The sequence below is a fragment of the Peromyscus leucopus genome, chromosome 23, assembly GCF_004664715.2.
Source record: "Peromyscus leucopus breed LL Stock chromosome 23, UCI_PerLeu_2.1, whole genome shotgun sequence".
NCBI lineage: Eukaryota > Metazoa > Chordata > Mammalia > Rodentia > Cricetidae > Peromyscus > Peromyscus leucopus.
In genome coordinates, this window is record NC_051082.1 from 41,207,722 (window position 1) to 41,234,058 (window position 26,337).

Here is a 26,337-nt window from a genome sequence, read left to right on the forward strand (position 1 = left end):
ACCTCTTACCTGACAGTCAGATACCTCAGGGGACATGGTCCCATAGTCTGAGCATGGCCAGTGTGCCACATTGCCCAGCTCCCTTCCCATTCACTCCTCAGTGGTCACCTGGAGCATGGGCATGAGATAAGACAGTTCTGCAAAGGCCCTTTGACATTGTAATTCTCTACAAGTGTGTTGGCCTATTCATAGCTATCCTAGGACACATATGACCCATGAAGAAAGCCTTTCTGCTTTCTTCAGGGTGAGGCAGGAAGCTTCCCTTCATCACCGAGGCCACCTTACTTCTTAGTCTGTTAGGACTAAGTGAGATAGCCATTTATTTGAGTCAACCATTAATACTCTCGGCTCTTCTGGTCTTCCTTGCGTCCCAACTAGGGAGATGGCCTGCCAATCAAAAGCATTTGTAGGATTGCTTGCATGATTTGCTTTGCCCCTGAAGTGTTAAGCCATGTGCGTCGGGAAACATAGCACAAAGCCTGGAGAAAATGCCCATGTGTTTCCATTCTGCAGCATTTGTACATTTTGTGTACATGTGTAGGTGTTTGTCTATGCATGTGCGTGCGTGCGTGCGTGCGTGTGAGTGGACTATGTCCACTGTCTCCTTCAGTCATTGTCCACCTTCTTTTTTGAGATGGGATCTCTCAGTGAACCTGAGAACTTGCTGCTTCAGCTAGGCTGGCCAGCCAGTGAGCTCTAGGCATCCTCCAGTCTCCACTCCCATCACTGGGACTATAGGTGTGTGATGCTGCACACAGCTTTTTGTTGTGATTGTTGTTTTGAGACAGGGTTTCTCTGTGTAGCCCTGGCTGTCCTGGAACTCTCTGTAGACCAAACTCAGAGATCCCCTTGCCTCTGCCTCCTGATTAAAGCTGCACACCACCACCTCCCTATGTAGATGTTAGGAGTCTAAAGTCAGGTTCCTATGCATCTTTACCAACATCTCCCCAGACCCAATTTGTGCATTTTCTCTTGGTGGTCCAGACTCGGGAGGCAGGGACTTCGGCCCCTGCCTGGAGATGTCACTGACTTCTAACTCTGCAGCACAAGTGCTTCAGGACAGTTAATACTTAAGCAGGTTGAGAGGCTGGCATCTTCCTTATAAAGGAAGAACCAGAGCTGTAGAAGCCAAGCACTTGTCTAGGTCCCAAGCAGTGAGGGGCCAGTCAGGGCTCAGCTCTCCTGGGCCATTGGCTGAGCACAGGAGACTGATGCTGCCGGTCTTGCAGCACTCCATCTGCCCACTCTGGCCTGCGAAGGCTGTTTTGTCAGGGTCAGTGCAGAGCTGTGACCCAGCCTCCCCAGCTCCCTAGCCTTCACTTTTCTTGTGAGATGGTGGCTGGGAAACTTACACCTCAAGGGAGGCGCCCTCACTCAGGTTCCTGGGGAACAGGGCATCTGGTCCCTAGGAGCATCTTGGTGCTGTGGTCCTGGTCCTGTGAGATTCGGGAGACCTCCTGCAGACAGGCATCCTATGTGCATACTGCAGGTGCCGTCTAGATCGATCTGGGGCTGTTTCCCCAGAAAAACACACACACACACACACACACACACACACACACACACACACACACACAGAGTTTATCTTCCAATGTGGGAAGGAATTTGCAGCCCCAAGAGAGTGTCATATCCCTGTCCTGCAGCTGCTACCTGTCCCCCCCCCCCCCCAGCACTCAGAACACACAGCCATGTGCCTGTAGGGAGCCGTTTAGCTTCGCAGTGTTGACAGCTGGGCCCCTTCCATGGTTGCTGGGAGCATTCTGGTTGCTTCCTTTGATTCCTGGAGAGTGTTGGCAACCAGAAGTGAGTGTGCGCAGCTCCGAGTGCAGATGGGGGTGGAGGGGGCCCTGAGTGCTATCAGGGTGGCCCCTGACACCGGGGAGTGACAGGTGAGTGAGGCTCTGGAGGAGTGGAAGAGACAGGTCCTTGTTAACAACTCACAAGCCCTTTCTTAGCCAAGGGAGGCTGGGCCTCCACGGGGATCTCTCCCCACCCACGATTAGTTCCAAGTTACCTTGGCAACACTGAGATTTCCTGCACCCTTGCCCTGGATCAGAGCATCCAGAATTGCATTCTGAGGCGTCCCCTTTGTTCCAGGTCTTCCTCTTGGCTTCTCATGTACAAAGACCCTTCCTTGCTCTTAGGAATTATCAGGAGGTTATGACATAATGGGTATGTGGCCAGGTCAAGAGAGAGAGACCCAGATCCAGTGCGCTAACCCCGTCTAGGACCTGCGGAGGGGGGGGCAGCGACTTTGGCTTGGGATCTTTCCCACAGGATTCTGGTGCAAAGCTTCTGGCCTCTTGCTGCTCCAGCACTGAAGCCCCTCCCCTAATCCCTGGAGCCCTTCCCCTAATCCCCGGAGCCCCTCCCTAATCCCAAGCCCCTCCCTAGTCCCGGAGCCCCTCCCCTAATCCCCGGAGCCCTCCCTAGTCCCGGAGCCCTCCCCTAGTCCCCGGAGCCCCTCCCCTAAGCATCAGATCTCAGTGGTTTTCATTTTTGCCCCCTTCAGCTCCATTTTTGTTGTTCTTGCTGCTGTTATTTGATTTGTACTTAAGACAAGGTCTCCATATGTAGCCCAGGCTGGGCTGGTCTTGGAATCACGATCCTTTTTGCTGAGCCTACTGAGTTCTGGGATCATAGACATGCACCACCACACCCAGCTTACTGCCCTTTTGAAGTACAAAGGTCCAGGTCCAGGGAGAGAGTGCAGTCAGTACTTGCAAGGAAAACCCCAGAACCCATGCACAAAAATCAGGTGTGGCTGGGTGTTTTGCTTCATGCATGGCTACTGTGCATCACATGTGTGCAGTACCTGAGGCAGCCAGAAGAAGGCGTTGCTTCCCCTGGAACTTTTTAAAGTCAAGGCTTATAGTTGTAGTGCTGAGGCGGCACAGACAGTGGATCCCTGGGACTCCCTGGGCAACCAGTCTAGTCTAATAGGCTAATTCCAGGGGGCAAAGGGGAAAGGGGGAGTGGGCTGGAGCAATGGATCAGCGGTTAAGAGCACTGGCTGCTCTTTCAGGGAACCCAGGTTCAACTCCCAGCACCCACATGGCCTCACACAGCCATCTGCTGTTCTGCGGAGCTAGTGCCCTCTTCTGGCCTCCTGAAGTACTGCACACATGTGTTGCACAGCCACGCATGCAGGCAAAACACCCTTATGCAGAAAATAAAGAAAGAAAAGAAGGTGGCTGCTTCCTGAGAAATGACACGAGGTTGTCTTCTGGTCTGCACACTACAGCTGAAAGACCAGGATCCCATTTGAGAGCTACCGATCGATGCAGGCTCAGGCTTTGTGGTCAGATTTCTAAATACACTCCCTGCCTGGAATGCTGAGGAGCTCAGGGAGTTGAGAGCTGCAGCTTGTCCTGCTCCCTGCTCCTGCCCTGGGACCCACTGCTCCCAGTAGCCTGAGCACACGGAGGTTTTTTTGCCACCTCTCTTCTTCTGAGCCACGTGCTGTGGGCATCCATCGTGGCAGGTATTTATAAATTAACTTAGCAACTTCCACATCTGCCGTGAGTGTGAACGTGAGGGAACTGACCATGAACCACTGAAAAACGGCCAAATGCAGGGAATGACTATCGTGATACCAGAAGGACCCGCTGTGCAGAATTTGGTCCTGCTGGGGGGATGGCCTGCACTCACCAGCCTCTTTCCTGAGACATCCTCTGGTCCACAGCACAGGAAGGAGCTCTGAGCCTAGCAGGACAGGGGGGATCAGTGGAGGGACAGAGACTGGATTCCCGGAAGGGTGAGCGAGTCGTTGTTGTTGGGATATGGTACTTGGAGAATAGGGTACCACAATGGAGAGAGCACCCCAGAACCTGCTTGGTAGTCAGCTCAGCTCTGGCTACATTGAACGGGAGTGGAGTGAGGGTGTACAAGGCTGGCCCGGGGCAGCCGATGGCTGGCTGTGTGCTGAGCCAATCCCAGAGCTGCCAGAGGGCTAGTTAGTACCTTCCCCGGCCAGAGGACAGACATGTCTTGGAATTCGGGTGTTTAGTCAGTTTTTCATTGCTGTGATAGATAGCACAGCTGAGGCTGGGTACTTTGTGAAGAAGGGGTTTTTTTGTAGCTCATTTTCAGAGGTTAGAAATCCAAGATGAGGGAGCCCTGCCAATTTAGTCTCTGCGAAGCCCTTCCTGTTCTTTATCGTAGTGGATGGAATCCTAGCAGGGGCAGATGGAACTATGGCTGGCGTGGTGGGAGCTGAAGGAATCCTGGTGGGAGCAGATAAATTGGGGTTGCGGGGAGCTGATGGGATCGTGATGGGAATGGATGGGATCGTGGGAGGAGCTGATGGGATCGTGGGAGGAGCTGATGGGATCCTGGGAGGAGCTGGTGGTGAGAGCACTCTGGACATAGAGATCACATGTTGAGACAGGAAGCCAGAAAGAAGCCACTGGGCTCCCCTCTTAAAGATCCCTGAGGGAACCACACTGGTGACCAGGCTTCCAACATTGGATATGCTGGAGCTCTCAGCAGCTACAGCGCTGCCAGATCTCGGTGTGGCAGCACAGCCCTGTGTGACACCGTTGTCGCTGGATGGAAACCAGCTGTTTCAGTGACCCTCCACTTATGGTGATAATCTCAACGCTCCAGCTGTGATGACAGATTTTTTTTAAAGACTTATTTGCATTCTTTAGATTATGTATGTGTTGGGGGAGTACATGCATGTGAGTACAGGTGCCCGTGGACGACAGCACTGGATCCCCCTGGAGATGGAGGACAGGCACCCGTGAGGCACCTGCTGTGGCTCCTGGGAGCTGACTCGGGGCCTCTGTAAGAACACGGTGCACTTTTGACTGCTGAGCCATCTCTCTAGCCCCAGTGAGGCAGATATCAGGAATTCTCTGGCAGCTGGAAGCTATGGCGACAGCTACCCAGGAGCAGAGTGTCGAGTAGCTATAGAGTACGTAAGTAGCCAGGTGCGGTGATGCAGGCGTGGAGTCCCAGCATGCAGGAGGCCGAGGCAGGAGGATCAGGAGTCAAGACCAGCCTAGGTTGTGTGTAGTGAGATCCTGTCTCAAGAAACAAAAAGCGGAGCTCCTTGTTTTGTGTGGGTCTCATTCATGTACACCTAGCTGACTTTGAACATCTGAGCCTCCTGATTCAACCACCTGAAGGCTAGGATTATAGAGGTGTGCCATCACACCCTGCCCGAAGTTGTGTATGTGTGTGTATGTGTGTATGTGTGTGTGTGTGTGTGTGTATGTGTGTGTGTGTGTGTATACAACACCATGCCAAGTGCACGCAGTGCTGGGGATGGAACACAGCACTTCTTCAATGCCAGGCAGCATGCCACCAAGTGAGCACAACTCCAGCTAAAGTGGGCTTTTCTGATTTACAGCCTGACTTAAAACGAGAGCCTGGGACTGGAGAGATGGCTCAGTGGTTAAGAGCACTGGCTGTTCTTCCAGAGGACCCAGGTTCAATTCCCAGCACCACATGGCATCTCACAACTGTCTGTAACTCCAGTTCCAAGGAATCTGACACCCTCACACAGACATACCTGCAAGCAAACACCAGTGCACACATTATTTAAAAAAGAAAGAAACAAGTTATGCACTGTTTATTTCCACAGTGCCCTTCCTGTGTCATCGGTCTGGGCTATGGAATGGAGGATGGCAGCCAGCAGGCACACATGGCCATTATAGTCAGGACACCTTCCAGCAGACCCATGGTCTCTGGTCAGCTTCTGTACCCATGCCTTTGTGTCCTTGACTTGAATGTTCCTCAAGGTGCATCTGTTGATTTGAAAAGAGAAACTGTCTTGTTTTGCATAGGTTGAGGTGACCGAAGGCAAGTTCGTGTTTGTTAAACACTATCCAGACCATGTGAACCCTGTCCAGGCTCCCTAGAAAGGCACTCTTCCCTGAACACCAGGAAGGGGTGTGGCTTGTGCCAGCAGGCAGGCCCTGTCTAGCCCCCTACTCTGTTCAAGGGCATGCTGTTGTCCGCTCCCCGCCTACATCTCTGTGTGAGGCGTTCGTGGAGGCCCAGCAACCTGAGCCTGCACCGTGGGTGGAGGAGGAGGGTGGCCACCAAGTTGATGCAGCTCTCTACAGACAGGGCCAGCTCTGCGAGGTTCATGAACAGCTCATCTCTGGGGGAGCCCACATCCTTCCAAAGCTTCAGCTGGGCCCGATGCAGGAGGATCGCATTATAGAAGAGTCTACAGGCAAACATGTTGAGAGCCACGGCCAGTACCACCCAGCGCCCAGAGGCTGTGTCCTTCGGAGCAGGAGCCACCCGCCAGGCTGGCTGTGTAGCATACAGGAGGAAGAGAACCATCTGGAAGCTCAAGGCAAATGCGAAGCCTAGGCTGAACTTGACAATCTCGTATTCCGGCCATGCAGTCAGTGGATCCACCTGGCACAGGGTGGTTGTGTGCAGCTCCCCAGATGTGCCCAGCAGGGACACCACGATGAGCGAGCTACACACTGCACAGCCCCCGATGGCAGCTAGGCTTGCCACAGGCCTCACCAAGAGCTGGTAGCCTGAAGATCCCGGCAGAAGAGATAGGACGAGCATGGCCCCCTGCAGGTACTGAGCTGTAAAGTAGCAGACGTTGGAGAAGAATGAGAGTGCCCCACAGCCCAGGTTGGTCGTGGACACGTAATCAGGCCGGCCAGCAGCATTGAGGGACAGTAGAGTCGCAAAGATGCCAGTGACTGTGAGGCCTGCAAGGAGCCTGTCCAGCACCCCCAGCCTAGTGCGGTCCTGGATGAACACGATGAGACTGAAGAGCCCCGACACTAGGCCCAGCGGGACAAACACTGCTACATACACCTGCACGAACCTAGAAATGATGCTCTGTGCTGCAATGACGTCCTCCACAGCTGGGGACACATGGCTAGGGTAGCGGATCCAGGACATGTTGTGACGGTCCATCTTCAGGAGAGCTGTCGGACCTGAAACAGAAGCACATGCTGTGTGGCCACATGGCTGGCCCAGTGAAGGACGCCTGTGCTACACAAGGGGCGGGCTTTCCAGAGGGAGCCTAGGGCCAGCCTCTGTGAATGGAGGAAGGATGTCAGGGCCCAGGTTGGTGTCAAGAGCAAGGGCTCAGAGTCTCCAACAAGTCTGGTGCTAAGAGGTCTAGGATGAGTCAAGAGAAGCCCCAGGCACCCTCACTGCTGACCCACAAGGACTCCCACTGTTGCTCAGCAGCTAACAGGGGCCTCTGAGCGTGGCTCTTGGCAGTGGCCTGCCTCCCATGAATGGTTCAGCTGGCAGCTTCCCGGGAACAGGGTTTTAGGGCACTGAGTCACCAGCGCTGGTTGCCATTGCTGGGACAGGCATGCCTTTGCATCTGAGACTGAGATATTCTAGGAGCTGGGGTGCCATGTTGCAGAGGCTGGGATATGGTGGGAGCTCCCTGGGGTAGCCAGGGCTCCTGCCCCATTGGCCAGAAATCACTTAGTTGCGGTAAATTCCTGGGCAGGGCTTTAAATAAGGGCACTGGCAGCCCCAGTGCCCTGCCAGCCCATCTTTGGTAAATAAAATAATTTTGTTTCCATACCCTCTGTTTCCCTTCCTCCCTCTAAAATGTAACTAAATAGTAGTGGAGGCTAGGAAATAGTATTGCTGTTTATTCAAAGGAAATTGAGGGTGATAAAACTGTAGCCGTAATTTTAATGGGACTCCTGAAGGCTGGCCTAGCTCCAGAGCCAGCTTTTGTTTGCTCTGAAGATGGGCCACATGTCTGGGTGTGTGGGTGTGCGTGTGCGTGTGCGTGTGCGTGTGTGTGTGTGTGTATGTGTTGGCCTGGGCTGGTTCATGCACACAGTGTGACTACAGTTTACTGATGTGCGACTGAAATAGAGGATGGCTATAACCATCCAGCTTCCCCCCACATAGTAACAGCCTGCATGGTTTGCTGAGCTCCTCGGAGCTTGCCATGCACTTGGTGATGTGCCTGCTCTGCACCCAGACTGAGGTTTTGTGTCTCCCTGGTGTTTTGAATGAGATGGAGGCTCAGGTATCTGAATCCTTGGTCCCCAGTTGGTGGCGCTGTTTGAGGAGGTTTAGGAGTTGGGGCTCTGCTGAGAGCACACGTGAGGGTACAGAGCCCAGCCACACTTGCAGTTCGCCTGCTCTTTCTTCCTGTTTCACGCTTATGGTCCAAGATGCCTGCTGCTTGCCGCCTTATGATATATAAAGAACCTGTGTTTCTACAATAACAAAAACCGAAGGCTACAGCAGTGGTTGTACATGGGAAACATGGAGGGAGATTCTGCTTCACTTGCACACAGTGTACACTTGCACACTGACCAGGGACATGAGACAGGAAAGGGGCATGGGCAGGGGAGAGCGGTGTAGAGGGGATGGAGAAGGGCAAGTGGGTCTTCTCCCGGCATGCACTTAAAGGCAGGAGGGCACACACCTGGGAATGCTTTACGCGTACGTGTGTGCGTGCGTGTGTGTTTGCAGGTGCCTGAGGAGAGCAGAATGAGGGGATGGTGTTGATCTCGTGGAACTGGGGTTATTTGGGGCCTCTGAAAAGTAGCAAGAACTCTCCACCACTGAGCCAGCCCCAAGTTCTTTGTTTTTATAGTTTGTTATCATTTAAGTTTTTGAATGATTGTTATTTTCATTTTATGTGCATGGTTGTTTTGCCTGTATGTATGTCTGGGTACTGTATGCATACTTGGTGCCCACTGAGGTCAGAAGAGGATGTCGGATCCTCTGGGGACTGAAGTTACAGACAATGTTGAGCCACCATGTGGGTGCTGGGAATTGAACCAAGGTCTTCTGGAAGAACAACCAGTGCTCTTAAACCACCAGGCCATCTCTCCAGCCCCTACAAATGTTTTTTGTTTGTTTGTTTGTTTGTTTTTAAACTATTTTTGAGCATTTCACAATGCATGCTATTATAGACTCAGGAGTCCAGGCCAGCCTCTGTCTGTTCACAAGCCTCTTAGGTTCTGGACTTAAGGATCCTGCCCTGTATGTTACTGTCCTGTTCACCCCGTCATCTCTCAGACCTGGAGGACAGTTCTCTCTGGGTGTCCTGAGCAGCAGGAAGGTGACCATGCTTGGCCCTGTGATGCCATCCTGGACTTGACTTTGATGAGTCTGAGGTGTGTTGGGATGTTTGCGGTGCCGCCGCTGACCAGCCGCTGCTACTCCCCATGGGCCCTCGGGCCCCTCATCGTATCTATCTCTTTCAGTCTGAAAAGACACAGCAGTGGCTGTGATGGCTTCCAGCTGCCAGTGCTTACGGAGCCAGCGGTGTGGAAATGAAGAGTCATGGCCGGCTCGGGAGGAAGCAATTTGAAGTCTGTCTTGTCAGGTGGAATGGGAAGTTGTCTTGTGATCTCTGACCACGGTCAGGAAGCAGAGCTGCTGTGCAGACATCTGATGTATCCCTGCAGCCACTCCATGCCTCGGGTGTGTGGTGTGCTCCTGGGTACTGTCTGCAGCCATCCATCACCTAGGCCCTTCGGGCTGGCAAGCTCTGCCTCTGTCTAGCTATGGCCTGCCTCTGGTTCTCAGCCGGTGGACCAGTATGGTCCAGCCTGCACTTGGTCCTGTGAGATAGTGTGCTTTAGTCCAGAGGAAGGAGCCTGCAGGCTGTCACCCAGGGTGGAGGGGCCTCATTCAGGTCCCGAATGTTCTAGCATCATCTGGGCCCACACAAAGTGGGCTTCATCACCTCAGTTCTTGGGTCTCAGCATTCCAACTAGGAACTGTTATACCAGTATGTACTGGGCACCAGTATCCTTTCCTAGCCGGGAATGGGAGAGGAAAGGATGGATTCCTGAGAGGTGGACACTGGTGTCACGCAGCCACACCGGGGGGGCTCTGCTTCCTGTACCTGGCCTGCTCAAGTTGAGGGGTTCACAGAAGTGCCGTCGTCATGTGCTTTGGTCCCTTGAGCGTGGGTACTCATGCAGATTGGTGAACTGGTCTCTTTCCCTGGCCCTAAGAGCTCCCCGTCCTGTCCTGCAGAGGCCAGCTAGGGAAGGAGTGGCCAAGAGCCGTCTACTTCGTGCAGTGTGACGTCCCCGCGCACAGCGCCCCCTGTAGACCTTAATGCCCGCTACCTCTGCAGCCCTGTCTTTGTTAAGGTCAGGAGGGTCTAGCCCTTCTTGGGAGCCCAGGGTCACATGCTTCCAGACCTCGCCAGCACCTCGTCTGTCCACGGGACCACCTGGCCCCTCGACCAACATATTCTCCGTGACATGGCCACTGGAGCCCTCTGCTGCCAAATCTCCCACAAACCACTCTTCACCCAGCCGTCTGCCCCTCTCCGGGCACTCTATGTCCAGGGCTTCTCTGTAGCCTTGACCGTTCCTCAGCTCCCCTTCCTCCAGTCCACCCCAAGCTGGACGGAAAGAGCGTGAGAGAGGCAGCGGGGCTACACGGGGAAGCCGGCCTGAGCTTGGCTCCCAGCATCCTTTCACTGGATAACGCTGCACACTGGTGCTCTGGAGTGCTTGTCTCCGATGATGCACTTGAACCTTAGTTCATATGTGCAGCAGGGCAACTATGCCTGCTTTAATTTGCCTGGGTCAGCCTCGGGGTTAATTGCTGCGGGCCGCAGGAATATATCATAAGAACTCAGCTGGTTATGGCAAAGTCACTACCTGGAGGAATCAGGGAATTCCTCCAGAGGAAGCCAAATTCCAAGGAGTTTTTGGTGTTACTTGGCTTGTGTAATATATCAGCTGTCTTCTGTTATGAAAATCATGTGTGCCTTCATAGTTTTCCCAATTGACTTTTCCCTAAGAAGGACTAACAGTGTAGACTGAGCACTCTCTGGACATACACATTCCAGGTAATTTGGAGAACAGCCTCAGGGAAAGGCTTTCTCTGGAATCAGATTATCTCCCTTAGCCACTTTCAAGGACTACAGGAAACACCACCCAGGTAGGCGCCCATTGTTAGTCCCAGGTGGACTAACAATGATAACAGCCCACATGCAAGTCTCCTGACAAGGTAAATTCCACAAGGGGACACCGCCTAGGTCAGGTAGACATTAAGTAATAGCTTTACACAATTTAGCTCGGACCCTCCTTTCTTACAGCCTTACTAACTTTATAGACCTCTAACTACTTACCTAACCACTTCTAGGAATATTTAGATAAACTTCTGTGCTAACAGCTATGCTCAGCCAGAACTCCCAGTTCAAGCCTCCCTGTAATTATCATTATTGGTAGCATCTGACCAGGTCCATCACCGGATGGAGGAAAGTACCTTATCAGAGATACCTCTGTACTCTCTAGAACAGACTTAAGCATCCAGGCTACCTGTTTGAGAAGGCCTAGCGGATGTGCCAATTAAGCCTTACTTCCTCTTTTCCCAAACCTTACCTCCAGTTCCAGATCTCCCTTTAACTATCACCAGAGGCATCTAGCTGTACACAGGTTGCCTAGAGACTGAGCACACTTTCCCCAACCCTGCAGAAAAAACGGCAGACAGCTTGGACAGATAGGAGCCACAGGAAAAAAGAAGACAGTTTTATTTTCTCCCATTGACCTAGCAACTTATAGATTTTTAACATCCTTTACCAAACACGTTTAAGGTTATAGTTGTGCACGTAAGACCCCTCTTCTTAGACATTACCCATATTTAGCCTTTAGTTGATTCATTAGTCACTTCCCCTTAGGTCACAAATGGTAATTAACAACTAGTGCTCTTCTTTGTAATTCTTATCAACCCTCCATTTGATCCTGATAGTGGACAATCACTGCCTGAGGAAGTTCAGGCTGAGTGTCCTGGGTGGAGGGGAGGATTGTGATTTTGGGGAGATATATAACTGTAAAGCAGAGGACAGAGAAAAGAAGAGAGAAGAGAATGGAAGAACGAGATGGGTAAGAACTTGAGAGGAACGAGCTGAGATGGGGAAGAACTAGATTGAAGAGCTAAAAGAGAGGACTAGAGGAACGAGATGGAAGATGAGGAAGAGCCAGATGGGAAGAACAAGATGAGAAGAGCCAGATGAGAGAGAAGGAGACGGGAGAGAAGCTGATGGAGAAAGAACTAGATAGATGAGAACCTAGAAGGGACAGAACTAGATGAAGGAATTAAGATAGAACTTAGAGGGGACAGTAGATAAATATAGAGAGAAATCAGGCAAGAAAGGAGCTAGACATGAGAACAGAGCTGAAGCTGTGTATAAAGGATGTTATGCCAGAAGAATTAAAGCGAATGGACCAAAGAACTCTGCGTGCGTAGACTGATTTACTGACCCTAAAGAATAGATCCTCAGCTGGTTGATAGAGCCTTCCGCGGACCCTGGGAGGGGACTATCGAGGGGCTGGACCCCCATAGTCCTCGTTAGTTAATACCACGAGGTCTGAGCCTAGTTTGGCTGAGATAATTTTAAAGAACTCATAGAAGTGACACACTTCTTGGCAGGCACCACCTTGGATCTGGTCACGGCCCTCGCTCGACACAGCTCCCTCACTGATCGCCCTTGGCGTCCAGCCCCAGCAGCCATTTGCCTGCTTTATGTCGTGCAACTTGGACATTTCCAGATTAGCACGCGGTAGGGCTCTGTGTGGAGCCTTCGGGTCTTGCTTCTTGTGCACACGAGGCACCTGCCCCCGGCACCCTGTGTCCTGGTTGTCACTGCCTGGCCCACAAGTAGTTTCTCCCTGTCATTTAGAGGTCCGGACAGTGTCAGGCAGTCACTCTTACACAGCTGCTCTCAGCCCTCCAGTGCCAACACTTTCTTTTTTTCTGGGGCACAGATCTGAGAGCGATGTGACTAACCAGGTCAGACGAGGCTGCCAATCTTCCAGGGCAGCTGCACCGTCCCACTCTCTTAGCACAGCCCAGTCTAGCTTCTTAGAGGCTCTAGAATGCCACCAAAGAGGGACAGACACTCCATGGATGCATTTCAGGCTGAGAATCCCGGGCCTCCAGAGCCCTGCAGAAGGGCTACCAGGGTCAGCTGTGTGTCTCTTGGGAGCTCCCCAAGGCTAGCGTCTGAGAATGCTGTGTTCCTACAGTGGTTCTTGGCCGCCACTCTGTAAATAGCCCTTCAGAATGGTTCCTGTAAGTGTGGCCCCCTCGCTTACGCAGCGCTGCTTAGGTAGGGAAACGGGGGTGGGTACAGTACAGGGCATTTTCCAAAGGCCATGAGAACGCTTCCCAAGCCCTTCCCGCATAGGAGCGATGCTCTTACAGACCCTTCCAAGTCACACTTGCAGATCTTTCCAGCAGGGCTCACAAGTTCTGCACGTATGTAGCGTAAATGTGTGAGATTCTATTGTGTGACCCACAGGTAGCATGGCTGGCCTTATATGTGTGTGGTACCTCGGGTGAGGTGGCCTCGGCATCCTAGGTGGAGGCACAGGCCACGTAAGGATTTGCTGGCTCCCTACTACCCCCACAGTGGCATCAGTCTCAAGAGTGAGTCTTTGAGGAATCATAGGTTTGCTGTGATGCCCCACAGACAGACAGCCAAGGCCACGGGAGGCCTGGGAACACGGTGTGTGAGACTTCAGAACAGGGTGGACAGTGGGTTGGGGAGCTGAGTCCAGAGCTGGTACATGGAAAGCCAGAGCTGCCCTGGGAGATGAGTTCCTGTGCATGATCCACTGCTCCGCTCTGCAGGCCCCACCTCCCTCTGTCCCTCCGCTGTCTCCTCCTTCTGGCAGGACTTAGCCATTCTAGCACCTTCTGGCCTTGGCTCTGTAAATGTTTCCATCCCCGTCTCCTGCCCTGCAGACTGGGGCGGACCTGCTGGTGAGTCACTGTGTCTGCTTCAAATACATGGCTTGAGGACTCCAGCCCCAGGCCACCCTCTGCACAGAGGTGTGACCCTGGGGGAGCTTGGACTGACATCACGGTGGGGTGTAGGGCCAGATAGGGACCACCAGCCTCTGACCCCCCAGCCCAGGGATCTGGAAGGGCAGTGAGGGACTTAATGGCTGTCACAGTGGACAGCGCAGGCCTATCTGTCTGTCCTTGATTGTTGTCCTTTTGGTCCCAAGGCTATCTGTTTCTATATATTTTTTTTAAGGAATTGAGAAAATTGCCTTCATTAAGATAAAGATAAAAGCAGTTTCCTGTTTTCTTTTTCAAATTTTGCAGATAAGGTACATGTGTCTTTTGTCTCATGTAGATGTGTGTGCATGTGTGTATACAAGAGGCATATGAACATGCAAACATGCATGCACATGTGTGTATAGCCAGGCACACACCAACACACAAGTGTGCATGTGCACACACATAGGTAGATAGGCATCTGGATACACTGAAACACAAACATGCGTATGCCAGACGCACCCTGACATGTAGATGTGTGTGCACACACAGGCACATCTTTACAAACAAGCACACATGAATACACTTGGGCACACCAACGTAAACTGTGTGTACACATGCACACGTACACACAGACCCTGGCCTCTAGGAGCTTCAGTACTCCTGGTCCCCATGTGCTGTGAACCAGATGGGCACTCCAGTCCAGTGACCAGTGGCCCAGCTGGCCAGAGCTGCCTGGCCGCACACAGGCTTCGTGCTTCCTGCAGAATGGAAGCTCCATGGGCCTGTGGGTAAGAAGGCGGACCCTTCCTGTGCAGACGCCTGCCCCTCTTTTCAGGAACCCCAGCACACTCCTTCCCTGGCAGCGTATTCAGAGAGCGCACTCGGTGGTTATTGAAGGCCTGCGTTTTCTCAGCCTCCCCTCCGTGAACAGCAGAGATGGGAGCGGAGGGATGGACCCAGAGAGGGTGAGACCAGGATCTTGGGAGGTTTCTGCATTTGCTGGTTGTCTGCCACCCTTCTGCCTTACACATGGCTGTGTGTGACCTTTCCCACTCAGCTGAGCTTGGGGAGAGCTGAGGAGCACGCTGGCCTTTAAATCCCTGTTCAGGACTGGTGGTACCGGCCCTCAGCACTAGAGCCAACCGTCCCTGTCACCAGATGCCACCTGAGGCCGGCCCTCTGCTGTCCTGAGATCCAGTAGCTCAAACAGCTACTCGGCCGCTGAGTAGAAACCCACACGATGCCTGTGGCTACGATCCCTGTGGCTAGAGTGGGTGATCCCGAGTTTCCCCGAAAGCAGGATTTGCCCCAGATACTAGCCAAGAGATTGAGTCTTCCTGTGTTGGGCTGCCTGGAGGGAGGCCGGAGTTGAAGTGGTTCAGGGGTCGCCAGGAGGTGTTTGGCGTTCTGTGGCCTTCTGTAGTCATGATTCCCTCACTGTTGGTTCTGTGAGGATGTGCACAGCCACTGAGGAGGATGTCTTCATACTACAGTGGCGGGCTCCGGGCGAGGGGGGCAAAGCTCAGATCCTTTCCTGCCCTCGCTCTGCAGTATCTGGTACCCCAGCAGTGACGGCAAAGGAGTCAGGCAAGGGCTTCTGAGTAAAAATGATGGCTTCTCTCTGCAGCCTGCCCTCCGTGGCACCTCCCCGTCGACCCTTCCTCCAGCTACAGGTCTTCCGGCTTTTTTGACCAGCTGTTTATTCTCGGTCTTGATGGCCTGAGCTGGGTGTGAGCAGGAGGAAACTCTGGCCAGCCAGAGACAAGCAGGTGAGCCCCAGAAGAGGAGCTAGGAGGGTAGTGGGGCGCTTGGCTTGCATCAGCTAATTTCTCCAGAAAGAGCAAAGACTCCACGCTCCTGCCGCTTCCGAAGGAGCGGGTGTTTGTCTCTGGGGCCCAGTGAGCCTGTGTCTCCATGTGTCTGCTGGGAGGTGATGAGGCAAGTTCTCCTTCAAGGCTGTGGTCTTGGGTCCACTAACCGGCCCCAAGGAGGCGCTGCAGAGCACCCCTGGGGGAACCTTCATGGAGGTCTTAGGAAGTGGCTCACAGGGACACGTGTCCGGGCATAGCGCTAACCCGTCTGAGTACAAAGCCCGCCTTGTGCGGAGGTGGTCGGCCTGATCGCCCAGTTTCCAGTGGCTCCCTCCCAGCCCCTGCCCGTTCCCGCTGTCTGCGTTTCCACCTCACCCTGCTGCAGTCAACCCAAAAGACTTCTCTGTTTTCAGGTTTCCTGCCCCATGCAAGCACACATTCCAGATGTGCCCACTACAGAACAGTCTTTATGTCACACACTCCAGATGTGCCTCCTACAGAACAGTCTTTATGTTCTGCCACCCCACCCCTGATGAAAGTCCTCCCGTGGTGATCAGCCTGACAGCCCTGCCTACGTTGGCTGTGCTCTCTCACCATCCTCGGCCTTCCCATTTCATGTGGGAGCTGACCAGAGCCGCCCTGAACCCTTCCTTCAGGAAGACGCTGGATTGCCATACCAAAGTCTAGAATTTTCTTTTACTTAACGGAACTGACCTGTACCATAAAGAAATTGGTTTTCAGAATCTTCCCACAGCCATAAATGGCTCCTGGGCACATTCACTGGTAAGTCCGAGGCAGGAGGACAAACTGGGTGGGCAGGGCTGCTATCTCCCCAGGACATAAAAATAAAAAGTGCTCACCTGTGCCAGGTCCTAGGGTCCACACAAGGCTCCCTCAGCTGTCGGGGGCTGCTGTGAGACTGGGGCATGCTCTCTGTTCATCCAGCCTTCCCTCCATTGCTCAACACTTGCCAAAGACAGACTGGCACAGACACCCACGGTTCCTAAGGAAAAACAGGATTTGGCCTGGAGTCATCCAAACCACACACTGTGTTTAAGCGGGCTATGGTTGGACCATGTGACCTAGAAGAATCCAAATGGACCTATCTCTGAGGTGGAGGAGTGACGTGTGTGTGAGTCTGAGGGTTTCCAGAGCTTTCTTGCAGAAGTGTGCTGGCCACTCACAGAAGGTCCCTCCCAGAAGGCAAAGACATTTGCAACCTAAAATAAGAGCTGGAGCCCCACCCAGCCAGGAAAAGTCTCCCAACCAGAGCAAACCAGCTCCTGGAACCTTGCCATATGGATGAGGGTCTGGCCCCTCTGTCCCTTACACAGAGTGACTCAGGACAGTAAATACTCCAGCCTGGATGGCAGGTGACACTGGGTACCCCTTATTACCCTGCACACCGATGGCCAGAGCTGCATCTTGGGGCTGCATGGAGTGGGGCTCTGCCTGGACATGATGCCAGAAGGCACGTCAGCTTGCTGGTGTCCAGCATCCTTTCCGCCAGGCCTTGCCCAGGATGCCATGACGCTGGCTGGGAGGAACACAGAGCGGAGGCACCGAGTTCTGGAGGGAGAGCCTCAGCCGGATGGAGGTAAACATTCTTGGGCACACTTTAAAGTCTTGAAATGCAGTGGTCTTCACCTGCACCCCACCCCCGTGCATGCACACGTCTGCAGCTTGCTTCATGTTGCAGGCTGGTGACGTGGCGTCAGCCCCAGGCTGCCCTGTGGCGCTGGTCTCCCACACTTCCTTCAGCCTCCTGAGTGCTGTGGGAGAGCCATCCCAGCACTGTCAGCCTGGGCCTCTGGGTAGTTCCTGGGGCCCACTGCTATCTGACTCGAGGGGGATTAGAAAGCCGTTAACTGGGGACCCAGATTCCTCGGGAGTGCATTTTCAGCCCTGGATGCTGCCAGGATACTGCCCCAGGAAGGAGGAATCTGACTCGAGTGGAGAGAAGTCTGAGAAGTCTGGGCTTCTTCCCAGTGGCCTCCCTCCTCCAGGACACTCACTGCACCCTCTCTTGCCCCCTTTCTGCCTGATGTGTGATGAAGGAAGGCGTCTCTCAACCCACATTGCCGTGTCAGCCTCCTGGCCGTGAGTTCAGAATGGCAGATTCAGCTCATGGACTCTAAGGCTGGTGGGGCTACCAAGGGCCACTCTCCACTGCTTTGTCTTGAGGTTGCCTCTGGTACTTCCGTATTTGACCCCAATTCTCTGTGTGGCCACTCGTTGTGTTTTGACAATTCTGCAAAACCCTATTGTATCCCTCCCAAGAATGGTCCCTAAGTGACCTCTGGCCCTTCCCAGTGCCCCTTGCCTGTCAGGCTTCGATGAGAGGATGCGGCCTCGAGAGGCACGTGGCTCACTCTCCAGCCTCTCACTTGGGCCTTGTCCCAAAGTGCTAGTGCCTGGGCCCTCCCCTGGGGACTGGGCAGGGCAGGGCGTGGAGGTCGGGTGGGGACTCTTACCTGCTGGTAAGGGGAGCACACACTCTGCTCTGAAGCCTGCTGCTGTGCCCTCTGCCTGCCATATACCCTGTCCCCTGGTGAAGGGACAACCCTGTGTTGTCAGTCTTCTTCTGGAGGCATCTTCTGCTTGTCACTGGGCACCTCGGGGCCCAGTGGGAGGAGCCTCTGGGGACAGGCAGTGGACGAGAGGCCCTGCAGCTCAGCCTGAGCGGAAGTGAGGTAGTGGGAAGTGAGGTAGTGAGCGGCCTGCCTCAGTGTCAGCAGCTTAGGCACTGGAGTCTCACCAGGACTGGAGAGCAGGCTGCAGGGCGCAGACGCCTCCCCGCCAAGCCTCTGCACCGTGGGAGGGCCCTGTGTGTCCTCCAATCCTGTGCTTCCTTCCTGAGCTGTGCTGGGTCCTCAGGCTGAGTGCACAGGTGTGGGGCAACGGAACTGTGGTGGCCGCTCTCTCTCTGCATTCACTGGTGTGTGATCTTTGGAGGCAGGCACCCCGTCCCCAGGCCTCAGTTTCCTCCTGTGAGATGAGTGATGTTAGCGCCCATGCTCGGTTTGCCTTTTGGGTGAGCTGACATCCCCAGAAGTGTGACAGGAAAGTCAGTGGTTGTGGCTCCCCTGGTGGCGCTGGGTAAACTGGTTCCCATGGCTGTTACAGCCCCCCCCCCTCCCCGCTCCGCCCCTGACCACAAACCACCTCCCAGTCAAACATCCGTCCCAGCTCAGGACCAGGTATCACAAGGATTTCTTCAGCTTGTGACCCCTGCCTGAGCTTTCAATTTCCTGGATGTGGGGTGTCAGCCATCAAAGTGCTGTCTGAACTTTTGCTCTGACCTGGCTGTAGAAGTCAGGGCGATGCGACCCCAGATTGCATGTTCATGCTGCCGTAAGCATTCAAGGAGATGTGGCCCCTGGATTGCGTGCACATGCCACTGTGGGAACTCAGAATTCAGGAAGATGTGGCCCCGGATTGCATGTTCACACTGCCCTGGGAATCCAGGAAGACGTGGCCCCAGATTGTGCGTTCATGCTGCTGTGCTCAGAACCTGCACAGCCTGCAGCCCTGGCCCACTGGGGGCCCCAACACCATGGGCAGCGTCTCTGCTGTGTAGGAAGGGGGAAGGAAACTGAAGGCTTGCGTAAGGAGGGAAGGGGCAGTGGGCAGATGTGGCTTCCTTCCTCTGTGTTCCCTGCCATGCTATGGTTCCCCGTTAGCTGGGAGGCTTTGGCTGCCTCCACCCTGGCTTTCCCCTCCCCGCTCCCATCATTTGTTCATTTCCCCGACTGAGCCTGTGATGAACATGGTGGCTTCCTTCCTCCTGTCACCTCTCTGAGGGTACCCCTTAGTTTTTGTTTAATTGGTTGATCTTGTTTTTGAGATAGCTTCTCACTGTGTAGCGCTGGCTGACCTGGAACTCACCATATAGACCGGGTTGGCTTCAGACTCACAGACACACTTGTCTCTGCTACTGAGAGCTGGGATTGAAGGTGTGTGTCAGCATGCCTGGCAGGGATACGCTTGGATGTCACTCCTGCTGTGATCACCTGGCCATAGGCAGCAAGGTGTCCCCAGGCTTCTCCGTTTGCACAGCTGCGGGTCCTCTGTACTGTGCTGGGAACTGGGGGCGGGGAGCATGTCACAGGATGGCCCTCCTTCTCACAAAGACCATTCACACCATCAGGTGGTGGAAGCAACCAGAACAGCACACATATCTGTCTCTACAGTCAGACATGTCACATGAAGAGAAATGAAGTTGACACACTGCAGTTGGAGGCCCTTTGGGACATCACACTTAGGACAAGCGGGACACAAAAGGCCATGCACCTTATCCTTCCCCTTCAAAAGAGACGAAGCCCAGGGACAGAGCAGACAGCTGCTCAGTGTCATTCATACTGTGTCAACAGTGGTGACTTTTCTGATCCTCTCAACTTTGTCACGTCTTTACATTTCAAGCCCATCTTTTTTTGAGGTTTGTGTTATAATTCCGCTGTTTCAAACATGTAGTTCGGGGCTGGAGAGATGGCTCAATGGTTAAGAGCACTGACAGCAGGTTCCTCCAGAGGACCTGGGTTCAATTCCCAGCACCCACATGGTGGCTCACGACTGTCTGTAACTCCAGTTCCAGGGAATGTGGCACCCTCACACAGACATACCCGCAGGCAAAATACCATTGCACATGAAAAAACAACAACAACAACACGTAGTTTGGTTATTGGGGCGCATGCACAAGGCGGGTGCCATTACCAGGCTCAGGTAGGAACATTGTCAAATCTCCTAGCTAGTTGGTAGCTCACCCCAACTCCTTCGAGCCCCGAGGCTGCTACAATGTTGGTCTTGTACAGGGATGGGCAGGGGTAACACACAACTGAGCTGCTCTGTAGCATCTCCTCCAGGACGCACGGCCACCGCTTCTCCCTGAAAGACTGCAGAGTGGTAGTAGCGAACAGACCCCGTTTGACCCTTCTCCAGTGCCTTCCTTACGCGGTGACCCTGCAGTTTGGAAAGTTGATGGTTATTGGGTGTTGACATCTAGGGGCTGTGGTAGCGACTCAGTATGTGGCCCAGAGGCTGGATGAGGGGTGGAGGGTCATCTTGCCATATTATGGCATGCTGACTAAGGTGAGGGCCCAGTGCCTCCTGTGACTGTCGTCTTCAGGATGTGGCGGCCCAGGGGTCCTGAGGAATAGGTTCACAGAGTGACCTGTATGAAACCTGTTCCATGTGAGGGCTATAGGAAAGCAGGAGAGGAACACCGGGTCTGGAATTGAGACCAAGGATTGAAAGGTTGGTGGGAGTCCAGTCTTGGTTCGTGCCACGTGGCAGAGGCTCTGTATCTGGTGATTCTCCGTTGTGGACTCTCAGTCCTCATTGTGCTGGGCTTGACTCCTCTTGACCTCTGCTTCCCACCCCCTCCCCAGCTATCTCTGGTGTCTCAGCTCGCTGTCTGGCATCTTTCCTCACTTAGTGACTTGGACACGCTGTTTAACAGGCTCGTTGGTCCAAGCGCCCATACTTAACGGGCTCCAGTTATTCTGTGTCTTATCTGGAGCTAGAGCTAGTGAGGCCGTGCAGACTGGGCCTGGGCTCCGTCCTGGGCCACTGTGGCTCTCTCACAGGTGCTGTGGACTGTCCCACCCAAGGGAGTGCTGTCCACATGTTGATGTGTCCCCAGTGCGCTACCAAGTGACCCTCTGACCGGCTCTGTAGTGACAGCTGCAGGCCCTTCCTAGAACTGAGACAGATCTGAGTCTGGCATCTGGCTCTGTAACCTTCAGTTCCTGATCCCCCTGCCTCTGCTCGCAAGTCCTGGGTTACAGGTATGCACCATCACACCTAGTTCATGCCATGCTGGGGTTGGAACGCCTGGCTTTGTGCATGCGAGGCAGGCCCTCTATCAACTGAGCCACGCCCCCAGTAATTGTTGTTGTTTATTTGGCTTTGAATTTGGGGTATTTTGTTTGTTTTTGTTTTTTGAGATAGGGTTTCCTCTGTGAAGTCCAGACTGGCCTCAAACTCAAAGAGATCCACCTGCCTCTGCCTCCTGAGGGCTGGGATTAAGGCGTGCGCCACCACCGCCCGGCACTGTGCTGCCTAATTTTATGTCTACTTGACACAGGCTGGAATCATCTGAGAGAAGGAAACCCCAGTTGAGAAAACGCCTCCATAACACTGGACAGTGAGCAAGCCTGTAGAGCATTACCTTAATTCATGATTGAAGGGGGAGGGCCCAGACCATTGTGGGAGGTGGTCCTGGGTTCTATAAGAAAGCAGGCTGAGTAGGCCATGGAGAGCAAGCCAGTAAGCAGCTCCCTCCATGGCTTCTGCATCAGCTCCTACCCCCAGCTTCCTTCCCTGCTTGAGTTCCTGTCTTGACTAACTTCAGTAATGACCTATGATGTGGGAGAAGTGTAAGCCAAATAAACCCTTCCCAAATTGCTTTTGGTTATGGCATTTCATCACAATAATAGTAACCCTAACTAGGACACCACCCTTCACCATTGCCTCCTTAAATGAAAGGACTTGGGGTTACTCTATAATTTTTCTGCTGTCCACCTCCCTAGCTGTGGGCTGAGAAGCTCTAACACCTCCCTAGCTGTGGGCTGGGAGGCTCTAACACCTCCCTAGCTGTGGGCTGAGAGGCTCTAACCCGTGGCCGCCCCAGACATGTAGCCTGAGTCAGGTACAAGCAGTCTCAGAGTGAAGCCATGGTGTGAGCCCAAGCATGCTGAGCCCTTGGCAAGCACAGTCCTGAGTTGTGCCTGCGCCTGTGGCTCTTTCCCACCACCCTCAGCTTGCTGTGCAGAGAGAGCTGCCCTGGGGCTGCATGTTTGTGTGCATTTGTGCCTGCATCGTGTGAGTGTGCGTAGTCACAGCCTCTTGTATAGTTCTAGAAGGACCAGCCTTAATACCATATGTCGTGCCAGGGGCTCAGGAGAGAAACTAAGAACGGTGAGGACTATTTTCGGGAAATAGAATCTCAGCACACAGAGCTCTTGGTCTAGTCATTTATTCTTCCAAATCTTCTCCTCTGTCTTCCCGTGCTCTGGAGTCCCGGTATATATACACTTACAAGCAGTAATCCCTTGGCAGTGCAAAGCCAGGCTTCCAGGGTCAAACGGAGGGGTGATAAGAATCACATAGAGGGGCAAATAACCATTAATTACCATTTGCAACCCCAAAGGGAAGTGACCAGTGGGGAAATGAATTAACTAAAGGCTAAATTCGGGTAATATCTAAGAAGAGGGATCTTATGTGCTCAACTATAGTCTTAAACGTGATTGGTATAAAATGTTAAGAATCTATAAGTTGCTAGGTCAGTGGGAGAAAATAAAACTGTCTTCTTTTTTCCTGTGGCTCCTATCTGTCCAAGCTATCTGCCGTTTTTTCTACAGGGTGGGGGAAAGTGTGCTCGGTTGCTAGGCAACCTGTGTACAGCTAGATGCCTCTGGTGATAGTTAAAGGGAGATCTGGAACTGGAGGTAAGATTTGGGAAAGGAGGAAGTAAGGCTTAATTGGCACATCCGCCAGGCCTTCTCAAACAGATAGCCTGGATGCTTAAGTCTGTTCTTAGAGAATACAGAGGTATCTCTGATAAGGTACTTTCCTCCGTCTGGGGATGGACCTTCCTGTAATAATGATAATTACAGGAAGACTTGAACTGGGGTTCTGGCTGAGCATAGCTGTCAGCGAAGGTTATCTAAATATTCCTAGAAGTGGTTAGGTAAGGAGTTAGCGGTCTATAAAGTTAGTAAGGCTGTAAGAAAGGAGGATCCGAGCTAAACTGTGTAAAGCTATTACTTAACATCCACCTGACCTAGGCGGTTTCTCCTTGTGGAATTACCTTAAATCAGGAACTAGCATGTGGACTGTTATTACTGCTAGTCCTTGAAAGTGGCTAAGGGAGATATCTGATTCCAGAGGAAGCCTTTCCTGAGGCTGTTCTCCAGATACCTGGAATGTGTATGTCTAGAGAGTGATCAGTCCACACTGTTAGCCCTTCTTAGGGAAAAATCAATGGGAAAACTATGAAGGCACACATGATTCTCATAACAGAAGACAGCTGATATATAACAAGCCAAGTAGCACCAAAAACTCCTTGGGATTTGGCTTCCTCTGAAGGAATTCCTTGATCCCTTCAGGTAGTGGCTTTGCCATAACCAGCTGAGTTCTTGTGATATATTCCTGCGGCCCGCAGCAGCAGCCCGGCTCTCCTGTGCTGCGTTGACTGTATCAACTACTTCCTCATGGCTGTGTCCTAATACCTGACAGGAAGCACCTTCAGGGGAAGGTAGATCTGGGGCTCCGGGTTTGGTATAGTCCATCATGGCGGAAAAGGCAAAGGCATGTAGAAGGTGCTGCTGGTCACGTTGTGTCTGTGGTCAGGAAGCAGAGGGCGCTGGATAGTGATACTCTTTGTTCTCTTTCTCCTTTTTATTATCTGGGATGCCAGCCTGTGGAGTGGAGCTGCCTGCATTTAGGGAGGGTCCCGCTTCAGTTAACCCAATCTAGAAGGTCTCTGACCGACATGTGAGGTTTGTCTCATAGGTGAGTCCAGGTCCTATCAGGTTGATATAAACCATCACATTGGTCTTGGGACTAGTCAAGGCAGTTTCCTGTGTCCGCCGAGAGCCTGTGTCCTGTTTACATGAGTTTCAGACCTGAACCTGTATGTGTGGCTGACCAAGAACTGAGGAGATCCTTGTCCTGAGGAGATCCTGGCTGCCTGCATCTCATACACAGGACTTGGGAGCCCACAGCTGAATAACCTAGGTTCACTTAGCAGGGCCAGGCTCCTTGGGCTTCCCTGAAGGCACAGTGAAGGGGAATCTGGGGACACCTGACAGAGTGCCAGGTTCCTGAGACAAGACTCCTGCTAAGAAGCCACTGCAGCATCTGCCACAGCAGGTGTGACCTGGAAGCCCCACGTGGTAGCAGCCCCACCCACAGGACAGCCTGCACACAGAACAGCCATACCTTACCACTGGAGCATGTGGGGTCTTAGCCCCTGCTGGCTAGAATGCCAAGGACCTGCCTCCAGAGCTCCAGAAGACTGTAGTTTGGGGCCTTTGGGGCAAGAAGGCTGCCAGAGAACAGCCCTGGCTGCAGGTATCCTCCACAGCAGAGCGAAAACGGTGACAGGACCCCCATCCCTCTGGGAGCCATGCTACATCCCAGAACCATGGCCTTCAGCTTAGCCGTGGTGTGGCAAAGACCGACTGTCATCCCCAGACCCACATTTGCTAAGGATCATAGGATAAGTGTTGTGTGTAGGAGCCCAACTTCATGCTTAGAAATCAGTGTTTCTCCATGTAAATCCACCCTGTAGTGGAGCTGGCGGACATCAGTGGGATTGCTCGGGGATATTTAGCTGGTGCCCACACTGTCTGAGGTGGAAGCCATTGTGGGAGAGCCTTGGGCTTGGCAAGCTGAAAGCAATTACCTGGCATGCCCCCTCCTGGTACCTGGGCTCCTCCCCTGACATGTGCAGCCTGAGGCTTGAAGTCCACCGATAGCAAGTCCATCAACGGCCACTGGGTGGAGCTCTGGAAACAAGCCTGTCTCAGGAACTGTGAACCCTGCACAGTTTAAGACAGGCTATTCTGCTCATAGCTTGAAAGCAAAGTACTTTTCATTTTACAGCATTCGGTATGCGTCTCCCAGATTCATGTCATCCATGATGGTGACGGCATGGGGCTGGCCATCCTTGTCCCTCCTCAGGAGACACTGAGGATCAGTCCATATGTGACCCAGTTGACAGATTTCCAGGTTCCTGCCTGATGGGTTCTGAGAGGTGCAAGCAGCCACAAATCCAGTGGCCCATTGAGAGACTGTTTCTGTCATTCTAGAAAGTTCCTTGGGGCCCCAGGGAGGCAGGCTATTGGGTGTTTAGATTGTCCTGAGATCTGAGGAGCTGTTTGGGTGGGTGGACATCCTTTCACCGTGAACAGTGACAAGCTGTCTCACACTAGCTATAATGAACACCCAGGCTGTGAAAATATGGGTGTATGGTTAACTGTCCTTCCTTATTTCCCAGCCAGTGATCTCAGAGTGTGGGGTGGGAACATGATTTGGTGTGTGTTAAAGCACGTTTCACTGCTTGAGTTTGAATCCCCGGAACCCATGGAAGTTCCAGGTGGGCATGGCAGCCCACCCAGGATCCCAGCCCCCAAACACAGAGGTGGGTCCTCAGAGCAAGCCGGCTGGCAAGAGCAGCCATATCAGCTTGCTCTGGGTTTGATTAAAAGATGGACCCTGCCTCCGAAAATAAGGGGGTAGGGCAATCAAGGATATTACCAACCTCAACCTCAGACCTCCACATGCAAGATCAGACATGCACCCAAAGTAGAACAGACATGTATGCGTATTGCACACACACACACACACACACACACACACACACACAACACACACTCAAATGGAGGGAGAATTGGAAGTGGGGAAAGTGGGCAGTGGCGTGGTCAGAACACATGGCGAGTATAACTTTCCAGTCGTGGAGGGTTTTAAGTCCTTCCCTTTTCCTCAACGGTGGCCTGACACATCAGCCAGGAGCACCCTGGCTCCGTCACTTCGGGGTGGCTAGGGGAGCCGAGTGGCAAGAGCCCTGCTCACCCAGCCCTCCTTTGAAAGGGAGCCCCAAGACTTGGCCCTGGTGTTTCTCAGATTAGGATGGGGGCGCTGGGGGCCTGAGGTGTGCCCCAGAAGGAGCCAGTGACTAGATCTGGGCATGTGGTTAATGCTGCCTTCCCTCTTGAGGTCTGAAATGCATGTGAGGGCATAGTGTAGCCTCTGCTGGTGGCCGCCCGCCTTAGGAAGTTCCCTGTGC

The 26,337-nt window shown here is 53.2% G+C and overlaps 2 protein-coding genes across 2 annotated transcripts in view; one reads left to right on the forward strand and one right to left on the reverse strand.

Annotated features, from left to right (window-relative positions):
• C23H7orf50 (chromosome 23 C7orf50 homolog) overlaps positions 1-26,337 on the forward strand; it is a 107,872-nt gene that overhangs the window by 40,835 nt on the left and 40,700 nt on the right. The gene's annotated exons all lie outside the window — the stretch shown is intronic.
• Positions 5,564-18,614, reverse strand: LOC114682211. The gene is made up of 6 exons (XM_037198637.1): positions 18,020-18,614; positions 16,421-16,548; positions 12,383-12,614; positions 10,059-10,339; positions 8,997-9,183; positions 5,564-6,920 (listed from the first exon to the last, which is right to left on the reverse strand). Exons 2-6 carry the CDS (start codon positions 16,484-16,486, stop codon positions 5,929-5,931), a joined length of 1,758 nt encoding a protein of 585 aa, XP_037054532.1. The 5' UTR covers positions 16,487-16,548; positions 18,020-18,614; the 3' UTR covers positions 5,564-5,928.

What these genes read in the sequence shown, in the direction of transcription:
- LOC114682211 (XM_037198637.1), bottom strand. Translation starts at nt 16,486, where the DNA reads ATGAACAGAGAGCATGCCCCAGTCTCACAGCAGCCCCCGACAGCTGAG. An exon ending in AGGGAGCCTTGTGTGGACCC is followed by an intron (nt 12,615 to 16,420) that starts TAGGACCTGGCA and finishes TCTAAATGACAG; the next exon opens with GGAGAAACTACTTGTGGGCC. An exon ending in CAGAGAGAACTGTCCTCCAG is followed by an intron (nt 6,921 to 8,996) that starts GTCTGAGAGATG and finishes CTTCTGTTTCAG; the next exon opens with GTCCGACAGCTCTCCTGAAG.